This window comes from Dreissena polymorpha, chromosome 3 (assembly GCF_020536995.1).
Source record: "Dreissena polymorpha isolate Duluth1 chromosome 3, UMN_Dpol_1.0, whole genome shotgun sequence".
In the NCBI taxonomy this organism is placed as follows: Eukaryota; Metazoa; Mollusca; class Bivalvia; order Myida; family Dreissenidae; genus Dreissena; species Dreissena polymorpha.
In genome coordinates, this window is record NC_068357.1 from 43,879,559 (window position 1) to 43,894,796 (window position 15,238).

General features: G+C 34.4%; 1 protein-coding gene across 8 annotated transcripts in view; it reads left to right on the plus strand.

Annotated features, from left to right (window-relative positions):
• The window catches only part of LOC127873893 (centrosomal protein kizuna-like), a 32,110-nt gene that overhangs the window by 9,359 nt on the left and 7,513 nt on the right, over positions 1 to 15,238 (plus strand). For 2 of the 8 annotated variants that reach the window (XR_008046427.1, XM_052418001.1), the window contains exons 9-15: positions 1,303 to 1,467; positions 2,889 to 3,039; positions 4,176 to 4,296; positions 5,853 to 5,879; positions 8,402 to 8,515; positions 10,946 to 11,081; positions 13,647 to 13,667. Coding sequence is in view for 7 of the 8 variants with exons in the window: in XM_052418001.1 (XP_052273961.1) it covers positions 1,303 to 1,467; positions 2,889 to 3,039; positions 4,176 to 4,296; positions 5,853 to 5,879; positions 8,402 to 8,515; positions 10,946 to 11,081; positions 13,647 to 13,662 (730 nt within the window). In the remaining variant the exon portion in view is untranslated. Of the gene's footprint in view, positions 1 to 1,302; positions 1,468 to 2,888; positions 3,040 to 4,175; positions 4,297 to 5,852; positions 5,880 to 8,401; positions 8,516 to 10,945; positions 11,082 to 11,789; positions 11,808 to 11,937; positions 12,028 to 13,646; positions 13,668 to 15,238 lie in introns of all 8 variants that reach the window. The other 6 variants (XM_052417995.1, XM_052417999.1, XM_052417998.1 and 3 more) reach the window with 4 other exon arrangements.

Below are 15,238 nucleotides of genomic sequence, written 5' to 3' on the forward strand. Positions count from 1 at the left end.
TTTCATACTATGTGTATTTTCATAAAAAAAGTTTCTATAATTTAAAAACTAGTTTCATTTTGTAAATCAAGATGATTCAATGAAAATAGGATTACATTTGCTTTACAATAATGTGATCAGATAAAAAGGGCACTGCACGGGTTCAAGAGGCAGGTTGGGACCCAGGGCCTAGATGGAGCACTGGAAATAATTTTGATACATCTTGCTGCTGTGTAGAAATTTTAACATACGATAATCTTAAACCAGTCTAGATGCTGAAGGCTCTTTCATAAAAGCTACTTCTAGGTAGAGCATTATTTTTATGTCCCCCACCACTATAGTGGGGGACATATTGTTTTTGCCCTGTCTGTTGGTTTGTTGGTTTGTTTGTTTGCGTCAAACTTTAACATTTTGCCATAACTTTTGCAATATTGAAGATAGCAACTTCATATTTGGCATGCATGTGTATCTCATGGAGCTGCACATTTTGAGTGGTGAAAGGTCAAGGTCATCCTTCAAGGTCAAAGGTCAAAAAACAAATCCAAGGGAAGTAATAAAAAATCAAAGCGGCGCAGAAGGGGACGTAGTGTTTCTGACAAACACATTTCTTGTTGAAATTGAAATTACCTTGAAAATGTTTAAAAGCACAATTGTTTATGCTTTTTTGTTGAACATTGTTTAAAGTTGTCTTTGGTAGATATCATTAGCTACATTTTTGTTATATTTTATTATGGTTTTGAAAGAAAGACATCTGACTACAGCAATTATTTTTTTTAACGCAAGTGTTCTGATATTTATATTTGGAGTCAAAGCCAACTTTTAAGTGTTTACTAATGTGTGTCATATATACATAATTAAATTCAATAGTTCAGCGCAAAAATATGCTACATTGATTAAGCAAATACAATCTATAGACCTCCTCTCAAATACATACTTGAAGTATTTTGCAGATTGTCACGATAATTGTAACATGAGACGTCACTATTTTTTCCTAATTTCAGCCACTTATAAAATACATAAAGAATAGAATATGTTAACCCTCAACACCAAAACTATACATAGCCCTTTCCCACTCAGAAGCAAAGTGAAAATGGCTATATGCAAAGAGCAGAAAACCAGAACAGCCTGCGAGTAACTCGATGTTTGTTCAGGTTTTATGCTGTTTGCTTGTCATCAGTATCTAAGGATTGGAAATGAAGCCTTAAAAACTTGAATCAAGTAAGAAAGGTATTTAATTAAATGTAACGTTCGAAGGGCCTACAAATGCGTAAAAATATATATCGAAGTGGAAAAGGTGCTCTAAATGCAGTTTTGTATTTCCAGTAAAGCTAACACGTCCGGTGACCTGGGGGGTCTGGATGGGGAGCTGGTGAGCATGGTGGTATTACATCAGCTGACCCTGGTGATACGACGCCTTCCTGGGGCATGTATGCTCTCTGATACACTGCTCGTGCAGGGCAAGAAAAACATGACTGATGCCGACATTAGGTTGGTGATGGTTTGTTATGGCCGTGAGGAGTGTTTGTAGCTGTTTATTGTCAATTTTTGTTAACACTGTTCATTATTTAATGAAATTATTAAATGAAACACTTAATGATTTTGTTAATATTAGCTGTTTGCTAAAGATTCTGGTGGCACCTAATCGATTTTACCAATCAAAATTAAACATTTCTGAAAATACAGCAACACATTTTTTCATGATTAAAAAAATGATTTTGATAGTCAATTTTATAGTAATTCGGAAAGTCATGACAACCTTATTAGTGAATGAGGTGGGTGATCATTGTTTCCTCCATTGGCTAAGCATTCTATTTATAATACTGTTGACTAGTATGGAACTCGACTTTGAGGTTTAGAGATGAAATCTTCTATTCACAGTTTAAAGTGTTATTGTGTTAAGGCGTGAACCAATTATTTGTTGCAGCAAATATGACCAAAATATTGATACAACAATCCCTTAATGGACTTTGTCATTTCATAGTGTAAACCTTTTTTAAGTAAAGTTTGGCAATCTTAAAACATGTTATTTAGCTACTTTTTATGTCCCCCACCACTATAGTTGGGGACATATTGTTTTTGCCCTGTCTGTTGGTTGGTTTGTTTGTTTGTTTGTTTGTGCAAACTTAAACATTTACCATAACTTTTGCAATATTGAAGAAAGCAACTGCATATTTGGCATGCATGTGTATCTCATGGAGCTGCATATTTTGAGTGGTGAAAGGTCAAGGTCATCCTTCAAGGTCAAAGGTCAAATATATGGGGACAGTGTTTCACAAACACATCTCTTGTTTGTTATTGCATTTGTTTAGAGACTTTCTTTAAATGAAAAATATCATAAAACTGGAAAGTGTCGCCCCTGATTAGCCTGTGCAGACTGCACAGGCTAATCTGGGACAACACTAAACCCCATTTTCACAGAGCAAGGCTCAATTCAATAATTAGAAGAAAAAATGAAAATCAGGTTTTGTGGCATTTCTTTGTTTTTTGTTTCTCTTGCTACTCAAAATCTAGCTAATTTAATACGTGTCATGCAGAGGATAACAATTAATGCAGAAAATGACGAAAATCTTAATTAATGTAGGTTTTATTTGTCTATTTGATGATCTTACATTTACATGTCAACTTTAACCCCTTTGCCATTCAGAAGCAAAGTGAAAATGGCTATGTGCAAACAGCATAAAACCATAACAGCCTGCAATGCAAGTAACTCGCAGACTGTTCAGGTTTTATGCTGTTTGCTGCTCATTAGTATCTAAGGATTTGAAATAAAGCCTTTTAAACTTGAATCTTGTAAAAAAAGTCTTAAATTAAATTAAACTTTCTAAGGGACTAAACATGAGTAAAAATACGTATGTAAGTGGTAAAGGGTTTATTGACTGCATAATTATGATGTTCTATTTTTCTTTCAGACGGAACCTGCATCGTGATGCCCAAGAGTTGTGGGACAAGTTACTTGAGCATTTTGTGATTCTCGTAGAGAGCCATGTGATGGGGACTCGAGAGGTGGCCCACATCTTTGTTCCATGCATGGTGCACGAGGGCTCTCACTACCAGGAAATTGTACGCATTCATCTTATTATTAAGCTTAAGTTACTACAGGATTTAACCCTTTGCCACTTAGATACGTATGTAACCTTTTACCACTTAAATACGTATTTAACCCTTTACCACTTAGTTACGTATTCAACCTTTACCACTTAGATATGTATTTAACCCTTTACCACTAAGATACATATTTAACCCTTTACCACTTAGATACATATTTAACCCTTTACCACTTAGATATGAATTTAACCATTAACCACTTAGATACATATTTAACCCTTTACCACTTAAGATAGGTATTTAACCCTTTACCAATTAGATACGTATTTAACCCTTTACCACTTAGATAGGTATTTTGACACATTTGTAGTCTCTTAGAAAGTTTCATTTAAATAAATACCTTTTTTACTAAATTAAAGTTTTAAAGGATTCATTTCCAACCCTTAGTTACTGATGAGTAGCAAACAGCATAAAACCTGAACAGACTGCGAGTTACTCGTAGGCTGTTCTGGTTTTATGCTGGTTGCAAAAGCCATTTTCACTTTGCTTCTTAAGGGGGGAAAGGGTTAATTTGTGCATGTTTGTTTAGATTATTTAAGTCATTGCTTACTGATTTAATGTTTATTTTATCCAAGGCCTCTGTGTTTTTGTAATGTACAATGATGAAGTTTCAAGTCTTGTATGATATCTGAGATAAAGCCCTGAATAAGGCAATTTTAACACCATTGTTAATCAAAAAAGTTGTCTATTAACTGAATCCTTACAATAAATAAAATATTTTGTTGGCCTGTGTGTAAACTTGATAATTTTTTATCCCAAAATAATTGAGAAGAGTACAGCAGGTATAAATACATAAGTAAACACCATAACTGTTTAAAGTAATTTTGTTGCTGCTTTATCCGTTTGCTAATGACACGATTAGTTTTTTAATAATTGACCTTATAGTCCCCTGAATTAGGATGATTACAGATGTTATGATTTTGGTTTGGGGACATTTAGGGTACCGTTATTTAAAAATACATACCTTATGTAGCAATCATGAAATATTGATAAATAAGTCCAACCTCTTTTGAAAACTGGACATTGTACGGGTACACATGGCTTTCTTGTAGTTTTTTGAAATTGAAATATGTATTTGTATTACCTTTTAGGCTGTCGCAGCATTGGAAAATGTTATAGAACGGTTATTGGAGAAGGAAGAGGGGCCAGTATCGCCAGGGAGACAGGATAGTGTTACTCTGGATACAGCACATAGCAGCCAGCAGGGGGGAGGTAGGTAGCTGTGGGGGGGGGGGGGGGTAGAGTGGGGGTAGGTAGGTAGCTAAGGGGGGGGGAGGGGTAGTAGAGGGGTGTGAGCTAAGTTGCTATGGGGTAGTAGAGGGGTGGGGGAGGGGAGGTAGGTAGCTATGGGGGGGGGGGTAGGTAGCTATGGAGGAATGGTAGAGGGATGGGGGAGATAGGAAGCTATTCTTTTCTTTTTTTGGGGGGGTGGGGGGAGGATAGCTACAGGGGTAGTAGAGGGGTGGGGGAGGTAGGAAGCTATGGGGGGGTAGTAGAGGGGTAGAGGAGGTAGGTTGCTACGGGGGAGGGTAGTACAGGGTTGGGGGAGGTAGGTAGCTATTTGAGGGGGGTAGTAGAGGGATTGGGGACGGGAGGGTGGTAGGTAGCTATGGGGGGTAGTATAGGGGTGGGGAAGGGGAGGTAGGTAGTTGGGGGGGGGGGGGGGGGGTAGTAGAGGGATGGGGGAAGGGTGGTAGGTAGCTATGGGGGGTAGTATAGGGGTGGGCGAGGGGAGATAGGTAGCTAGGGGGGTAGTAGAGGGGTGAGGGAGGTAGGTAGCTACGGGGGTGTAGTAGAGGGGTTGGGAGGTAGGTAGCTACGGGGTGGGGGGTAGTAGAGGGCTGGGGTAGGTGGGTAGCTATGGGGTGGGGATAGTAGAGGGATAGGGGAAGTAGGTAGCTGTTGGGGGATGGAGAAGAGGGATGTGGCAGGCGGGGTAGTAGTCTAGAGGGGTGGGATAAGGGAGGTATGTAGTTGACAGGGGGGAAGAGGGTTGTGGCAGGCAGAGGGGCCAGTGTCCCTTAGGGAGACAGGATAACACTCTCTATACACATGTATACCCAGGAAGACAGCACCTACATGTCAGAGACATAATAATACCGGTAATGTATATAATAAAAGTTAAAGAGTCGGTGTATAGTCCTGAGAAAGCATTTATTCAATTTTTTGTATAGGAATGTTATATTACAGATTTATTATGCATGCATTTTCTGCTCAAAGTACATTTTCAAATATTGTGAATCAAAACTTCATGTTGATTTAAATGAAACCAGGACAACTTACATGGGCATTCTTATGTTGGTTTCTTTCAACCTCTGTCTATAAGTATCCCTTTATATGATAGTATCTGTAATAAAATTGTATTTACTACTTCTTGTTTTCTGTGTTTTATTTTTGTGCACTTATGGCATTTCGGTTTATTTGTATTAAATGTAAAGGTGCAATTGCTATTAGCAAATAAACAAGTCACTCTATTGATACATAAGCATAACAATGAAAGTTTGACAATTGAAGCTTCAACCTTCCATTGTTTTTTTTCTAAGGAAAATTACTTTTAGGAATTAAAATACAAATAAACTTGTACTAAAAAAGATGATCAATTCAGTTTGAAGGTTCACAATTATTTGGGTTTAAATACAGAAATGTCTTTTTGTCTGGATTTCTACAACTGTGTATAAACATCTATAGATTTCAGTTATTTCCATTTCATATTAAATCCAAAAATTTTCATCAATGAAATAATATATAGTACTATTTTTCATTTTCAGTGATTTATGAAAATCTCAACTATGCAGGTAGTGACATTCATCAAACCTGCAAATTAAAATAAAGCAGCTGATATGTTTGATGCTATTTTAACACAATTTTTGATTAGATGTTCCTGCGTTAACCATGTTGTTAATTGTAGCTGTTGTTTTTGTTATATTATTTATACTAATTGTTTAACGTAAAACACAATATGACACTTTGCAGACATGCTGTCTGTAATTCAGAAAAGCTCATCATTTTATAGTTCATGGATGAAATAGACTGAATTCATGTTTAGTTAACTCATAAAAATGCACAGACACATTTTCATTGATAAAAATGGTAATGAACTTCAATGAAATTGAAACTATATACAGCTATAATATAATGGGTCTCTTAGAATTAGTTTGTTTCCTGCCTGTGTCATTAAAAACATCAGATTTATTGTGAATATCCACACTGTTTGTATAGACTAGCTATTTCCAATGAAAAATATTTAACTGCTGAAATTTTATGAAAAATCAAATACCTTTACTGTTTGATTCATAGGAAAAGTGTATAAGGATTAAATGCTGATGAAATTGTATCATTTAGCGTGAGGAAAAAAGTTATATCTTTTATTATAGATTTGCTGTGAATTTAGATTTTAGAACATCTGTAGTTGACTTAAATGCCTGTTTGTTTTGTCATTGTTATTTCACAAAGTATTTGCATGAACTCACATGTTGATATATACTTATGTCTTTTCCTTAGATATGTAGATTTCACCATTTTACAGTCTGTCTATTAGAATGGCCAAATATGGTGGGACGTTAGTTCATAGAAGGTTGACCTTGGCTTTCCCTCATAAGAACCAAAGTGAAAAAAGCTTTTCCAACCAGCATAAAACCAGAACAGCCTGTGAGTAACTCGCAGTCTGTTGAGGTTTTATGCTGTTTGCTGCTCATCAGTAGCTAAGGGTTGGAAATGAAGCCTTTAAAGTTTGAATTTAGTGAGAAAGGTATTTAATGAAATTTAACTTTCTGTGGGACCACAAATGCGTCAAAATATGTATCTAAGTGGTAAGGGGTTAAAGCAGCTCATTCTCCCCTTGCTTTGTGAATAATGAGTTGTATAAGGAAATTGTTGTGACAAAAAACCCATAACAGGTGTTTGATATTTTGTGATAAAAGACAGTGTTATTAGGTCACTATCTGCTACACAATTTTAGCCCAGCCCACATCAGAGATTATCATGAAATGTTTACTGATTCTAAAGTCCGAATTGACTTTGACTATTTTTTTGTAGGAATATTGTTAAATAGTAAACAAAAAAATCTATATTGGTCAAATGTTTTTAAGTGTTGATTAATAATGCAAGCCTCGGCTTTCCTATGTTGATAGCGTCCTCTTCCAATATCGATCTGTTATCATAAAGCAGTAACCATATATTATATATATATATATACAGCATAATAAAGGAATCAGCTGCATGTTAAAAAAAAGTAAAGTAAAGAAGCTATAAAAGTTTTATCATTTGCTCATTTTTTATCCAATATGAAATGTTATGCAGATCTGTCAAGGTTGTAAAAGTTTTAAGTTGCTCATTATACAACTACCAAAAGTAAATATTAAATTTAAAAATTCGACAAATTGTATTGTTTTAAAATTAGCTATGGTAAAATTCATCACTTTTGCTCTATTTGTCTAGCAGTTACTGTGAAACCATTTATTTTCATCAGCACAAAATTTCGTCATTTAAAAAAAAGAAGACTATTTCGTCAGCACTTAGATTCACCAATTTATGATTTTTAAAACAATGCGTCAGTCAATATCCAATTTGTTTTTAAATTTTTAATACATGTCCTGTTGCGACAAATCGTGGTGTGAAAAAGGGAGGACACTTGGGAGTCCTGTTTGTCACATGCCAATTAAATAGTCTTTTGTTTTTCAGGTGATAGTAATAGGCCCTTATTATTGTATGCCATTGACAAGTTCATTGTTATGATAAGCGGATTAGCGGGACCGAATAACCGTTAATGAGTGTTTTAAACAACGAAGTCAATTGCTAATTAGTAAAAAACCTTGAAAAACACAATACACACAATGGTTAATAAAGTTGTGAACAATTAGTGCTAATCATTACTATTCTACCTAAAGGAAGTCAACACATTCGACACAGCTTAACTGCATCCTTGTTTTACAGCAATGCCATGTGTCAAAAACAAAACAAAACCGGATTTATCTTGACTACAAAACAGACGAAGTATGTATGTATGGATTAGATTGGATTGTAATGTTGCATGCCTACGGTAATTCAGTCTTAATTTTGATAAAACATTGGACATCGTTATTCGTTAGGATCTAAAATTTGTCACTCGGATCCACTGACGAAATAGACGAAAAGTAATGCCTGATGAATAATAATGGTTTTACAGTATTTAATATGCTTTTTTTGCTCTAGTTTCTATGATATTTCCCCCATCCACTGTTTCATATTGACCATATGGCCATTCTAGGGCAGATTGTCAGTAGCTGCATATAACACTACTAAATGTTGTGTTTTTCTTTCTTTCCTCCCTTGGTGACAGTTCCGCCACTCAAGTTTGGCAGTCTTATTGATAGTAAGCGATTTAGCGACGATGAATCAAGCATGATTACTCAAAGCATGACCACAGACAATGGTCCTAAAGTGCCACTGAATGGTAAGATATAAGGGCAAAGGTTTGAAAAGGCTTTTATAATTGTTTCTTAATAAAAAATGAACTGAAATTATGAAAATTAAACTGTTCAAGTTTAAGTGTAAATGTAACACAATTTAATTATTTTAGGCTTAAATGATAATTATATGAATGATTTTTCTGTCTGTTTTTACTTGTAATGATTTAATTTTTGTTGACACAACTGTACTTTATTGTCAGCAACATCTTCTAAATACCTTTTGAACAAGAAATTTTCATCTAATAAATTTGTCAATTTGTATCTTATTGTTCTTTATTTTGATCATTTTGATTTGCGTGTATTGTATAAACATTATATTCATATATATTGTATATATATCATAAAGTTACACATTATATACATGTTATTGTTTTTGAAGTCTCTAATAGTAGGTTTAACTTCTATTTGGCTTGGCTTTCAAAAGTCGGTTTGATTTTACATGTTGTGTGTTGATTTCATCATAACCTTACTGGATCGCATGCAATTTGATAAGTGTACAATAAGAGTCAATCTTGTACACTTGAGTTCTGATGAGCATCTAGTCAACAAATGCAATCATTGTTACTTGACCCACTCATAAGCAAAATGAAAATGTCTATGTGCAAACAGCATAAAACTAGAACAGCCTGTGAGCAGTCTGTTCAGGTTTTATGCTGTTTGCTGCTTAAAGGTATTAAAGGGTTGAAAATGAAGCCTTTATAACTTGAATCTAGTAGCAAATGTATTTAATGAAATTGAACTTTCTAAAGGACTACAAATGCCTCAAAATAGGTATCTATGTGGTAAAGGGTTGACCAATCAAAAACTGTACGTTATAATAACATTTTTTTCACCGGTTTTTAAATTCTAAATATTGATTTTCCAAAATTGTTCCTATTGTTGATAAGAAATTAAAAAAATATATTGATATTTATTTGGTCTAATTTTTATGCCCCCCCCCCCCCCCCCCTTCGAAGAAGAGGGGGTATATTGTTTTTCACATGTAGGTCGGGCTGTCCGTCAGTCCATCTGTCGGTCTGTCCACCAAATAGTTTCTGGAAGATAACTCAAGAATGCTTAGGCCTAGAGAAAGAAACTTCATAGATACATTGATCATGACTGGCAGATGACCCCTATTGATTTTCAGGTCACTAGGTCAAAGTCACAGTGACTGGAAACAGTAAAATGGTTTCCGGATGATAACTCAAGAACACTTAGGCCTAGGATCATGAAACTTCATAGGTTCATTGATCATGACTGGCAGATGACCCCTATCAGGGCCCTCGTTTGGCCATTTTTTCGGGCTGAAATTCGGCCCCATTCCCCCCTTAAAATAGTATACTTTTTTCCCCTATTTCAGCTAAAAATTCCCCCCTCCAAATTTGTTAAATTAAAAAAAAATACTTTTATACCTATGTTGCCAGCTGGTATCGTGCTATTAACCTTTGATTAAATATATATTTATGTAAATTACATTAAAATATATCAATTTTAAGTGTTGAATGGTTGATGAAAAGATCTTCTAAAATTCCCCTTTTCATGCAAAATGACGCAAAAATTCCCCTCTCTAAGGGCCCGGGCCCCAATCCTCCAAAGTGAAGCAAGGGCCCTGTCTATTGATTTTCAGGTCACTAAGTCAAAGGTCAAGATCACAGTGACTCGAAACAGTAAAATGGTTTCTGAATGATAACTCAACAATACTTAGGCCTAGGATAATGAAACTTCATAGGTACATTGATCATGACTGGCAGATGACCCCTATTGATTTTCAGGTCACTTGGTCAAAAGTCAAGGTCACAGTGACTAAAAACAGTAAAATGATTTCCGGATGATAACTTAATAACACTTAGGCCTAGGATCATGAAACTTCATAGATACAATGATCATGACTGGTAGATTACCCCTATAGATTCTCAGGTCACTAGGTCAAAGGTCAAGGTCACAGTGACTTGAAACATTAAAATGGTTTCTAACGTATTCACACAATGGCTGCCACTACAACTGACAGCCCATTTGGGGGGCATGACAGTTTTACAAACAGCCCTTGTTAATTTTTAGAATACCCCTGAAGGAGGGCATATAGTGATTGCACTGTCCGTCAATCTGTCCGTCTTTCCGTCACACTTTTGCGTCACAAAATGCTCATAACTTCCATGTCGCTTCAGATGTAACCTTCATATTTGGTATGCATGTGTATATGGACAAGGCCTTTTCATACGCACACAAATTTTGACTTCTTTGACGTTGAACTTCTTAGGGTCTGAGTTTAGGTTTCGAAAAAAGGCGTTTTTCGGGGGCATATGTCTTCCGATGGAGACAGCTCTTGTTTAACCATAAACTTTGTTTCAACTTATTGGTCTTCACTTACTTTTATTGCTTCTTGTATGCAAATAATTAATATTTGGATTGTAAGTTTCATTTCTTTTCATTCACAGAGACGGATGCGTACAAGAGTCTGGTAAGTGGCACGTTACCACGGCATCCAGTTCACCATGGGGACGATACAGACAACTCTGACAATGAGCTGGAGAAGCAGATAGCCTCTACTCTGTCTCCACGTAGCACTGGGAGGTATGCGCCTGCAGGACAATTTTGACAAACAAATCAATTGAGCCCTATTCTGGGAAAACTGGGCTTAATGCAGGTGCTTAAAACTGGGCTTAATGCAGGTGCTTAAAACTGGGCTTAATGCAGGTGCTTAAAACTGGGCTTAATGCAGGTGCTTAAAGTGTCACCCCAGGTAAGCCTGTACTGACTCAGGGATGACACTTTCCGCCTTAACTGGATTTTCGTTTAGAAAAGACTTCCTTTATACAAAAATTTCTATAAAAGCGGTTAGTGTCTTTCTAATTGACCTGTGCAGACTTCACAAGCTAATATGGGACGAAACTTTATGCACATGCATTAAGTCTAGTTTTCCCAGAACAAGGCTCAAATAGACTTACCTATCTTGGACTGGGCCAGATTTTGGAAAAATCTATAGGTTCAAATAAAGCTGATCACTTAATTGCGCTGAAGTCACTCAATTATTTAACATTTTATGTTAAATTTGGAAAAGTTTTTTTTTTAATGCAATAATTTTTGTATAGGTTGCTGGTGTGTAATGGATAAGGTGTCCGCCTATAGACTGGGTGGTCACAGGTTTGATCCCCACTGTGGATGCTTTTGATGCAATCAAGCTAAAGTAAATAGGTTAAAACTTATTTCTTTTCATGACAATGAATGATATAGTTTTTGTATTTGACTTGAATTGAAAGTCAGGTCATTTTTTTCCAATAGATGTGCTTCAAGTATTGGGTATTATGATTTATTTTGTTAAAAACTGCATTTTGCCAATTGTTTTTTTTTTAATGTTTTGATTTTGTGTATTGTTGTGTGAAATTTACTACTAATGAAATGTCCTTTCATCCAAATGTTTTAACTCCAGCATAACTCCTAAGTCTCCTAAAAAGCCAAATGAGAAAAACGAGAAATCAGGAGATTTTGTAATGACTTTCACACCTAGAAGTCAGAATAGGTGAGAAATCCCACCAGTATAAATTATGGTTACCATGGTTACCCACTATCTAGTGTCAGATAACAGTCCTTTCCCACCCAGGTTAAAAGATGAGGATCTTGCTAGACATAAGTTTGGAAAATCATGAAAATTATGTCAAAAACAATATTAAAAAAAAAATATATTTATGCCAGTTTAATTTGATATTTATATCATTGTAAATTAACTGAAACTTGTTTTTCATCACAAAAGTGCAAAGACAACAGCTACATTTATTACTTCAGATGTGTCATTTCTTGCACAGACTTGTGCATCTGCATTATGTGGCAGTAATACTTGGTACAATTAACTTCTACGTAAGAACTTCTTTGTTTTTGTTCTGTAAAATAAATTATTTTCACAAAGGTATATTAACGTTCTTTTCTTGCTCCTGTCAGTGCACGAATTTATGACCACTGCAAATATATAATAAATTTAACCATTAGGCAGCTTGTTTGCGGGCTACAGGTACATTGATATGTACCCTTTACAGATTTCATAACATGGCCATCATTTTGTTAAAATCAATGAAGTATCATATCCTTATTTAAAAGATTCCATTTAAAATTTAAAATATACCAAAAATTATTGTATTTTATTTCTAATTGCCTAAATCAAATTGCCATAGTATAAACATTTGAAAATTAAAAATTACTGTTGGAATATCAGTTTTCAAATGTATTTATTTGTTCTGCTAGAAAAGCGCACTAAAATCATGCTGACATACAACATCACATTATCTGCATGGAAAGCATTAACAATTTAATTGCTCATAACATAAGGAAATCTATGCATGCATCCTACACTGTTTAGATATATGGACTCAATAGTTTGCGTTCATGACAAATTCCTTAAATTTAAGATAGTATTCAATAAACAAAAAGATGCCGATTTGATATTGGGTTAAACAAATTATCTGTGTTCTACATCTTATAATTCAATCCTAATCTGCAAAAATGGAGACCTGGACCTCTGCATATTAAAGAATTAAAGAGACTATTCCAGTATGAAAAAAAACTGTGGAGTTTTGCCTGGTGGGATGATACATCTATCAAACTATGCATAATATGTTGGAACCAAATCCACGGTTTTTAAATTGATACTACGCGAATTTGAGATCAAGTGGTTATGATTTCGATTGGAATAGCCCCATGATTTCGATTGGAATAGCCCCACATTTGGACCATGCAAATTCCAGGGATTTAACAGTATATGACTTTTTCATCATATTATTGTCTAGCAAGATCTGGCTCTGACCTTAACATCTCTCAAATCCTTATTTATGTAACTATTGTTTCTCCTCCCGTAACCTGTTGAATGTGTGCTTAGCATATTTCCAGAATGTCAATGTTTTAGTTTAAGAAACTTCTAGAATTCGTTATTGTCTGCTGTATGATGTAACTGTTGTATATTATCTATATTATAAATGTCAAAGATTCATGATAAATCTATGGCAATAATGGGTCATGAGACAGAAAGGGACAAGGATAAGAAACTGATGGTATTATTAAATTGTTTATAGATTTCTCATTGTCACTTCAATTCCCTTGTGGTCCACAAACTGTGCATACTCAAACAGTTATTGTTTTTCTTTTTAACAGATATTTCTATGTGTAAATTTGGTGAGGAAAAGATTACTAGATACACAGGTTCCCATGTATGTCACAAAAAAAATCTGACACATTTAAAGATTGTCTGAGATTTAATTTTGAGCATGTAACGGTTTATTTACAATATTTAATTATAGACTAAAATACAAATTAGTTACATTACTAAGAACATCTGCCAATGTTTTTTCACCATTTTGCAAATGGGTTTGGTATATCTTTTGATTGGGAAAAAGCATGTTGTTTTGAGTAAAATTGGGAAATTCATGAGTTGTTTTTGTGAGAAGAAAGTTTTCAATATCATATTTACTACAATTCTACTTATAGAACTGGATGGGAGATGAACTAAATGTTGAGATCTATCCATAAATAAAATATAAATATATATTATATATATATGTATATTTTTGGAAAGTTTCATTTGGGAATGTTTTGGTCCCATTTAAAAACAATATATACTTTCTTCATATTGGGAATGGCCCCTAAATTTAAATAAAAAAAAAAAAATGAATATAACTTATTTATTTTTTATGGTAATTTATTTTAAAGTAAAACCCAGAAAAGCAAAGGCGAACCAATACATTTACTAGAGAATGCAAGAAATTGTCTGGTTTCAAGCATATCTTAAATTGTATTTAGGTCAAGTGAGGTCAAATATAAAAAACCTTGTCATGTCAACTTTCAACTTTTTGTCACTCTAGAGGTCATATTTGTGGAAAAAACTTAATGAAATATGATATATTTGGATTTGTTAATTGGCAGCTCTTGTAACTTATTTATGATTTCTCTGTCAACCTAGATTGATTGATGTATAGACATATTTACTTATATTTATATAATTGCATTACTTTGTAGTACTATATATGATTTTGCCGTAATTAGTGGTCACTAGAGAGATTCTAATTACATTCCTAGTAAGAAATACTCTTATTGCAAATCAGCCTGTATCATTCAAGAAGCTTATTATTGTACATTATTTAAAATTGAATGTTATTTATGAAAACTGAATGTTATTTATGAAAACTGAATTTTCCAGATGCAAAATAACACCATTTGTATGTTGAATTGTGCACAAAGAACTTTAAACGGGAATGCTTTTAGCGCGGTATTAAATAAAGAAACTTACTAACAAAATAATACCATGCAAAACATTTTAATCTACAAATAAATCAATGCAACACACCCCTCTAAAAACTCTGTTTCAAACTCACGAATAAATTGTCACGCAATCGCTAAATGCACCAAATTGTGCATGTGACATACATGGGAACTTATGAGAAAAGGAGTGCTGTTTTTGCTGCCTTTAGAAGATCTGTAATTTGCATGCTACATTATTTACTTGCAACTTTGATCACCATCATGGATTCACAAATAGATTACATTCTTGAAAATCATGCTTTTTAATCATGAAACAAAACATATTGCCTTCTCATTATTACTAGGCTGAATTGGTTAATTGAATGATAAACTCTCAATCTAAACATAGCCTCATAGAACTACTGCCATCTATTCATGTTATTCCTACTTATCATGAAGAGAACAATAATTTAATAATTATGTTGTATTGGATAAATGGGTCATTTTAA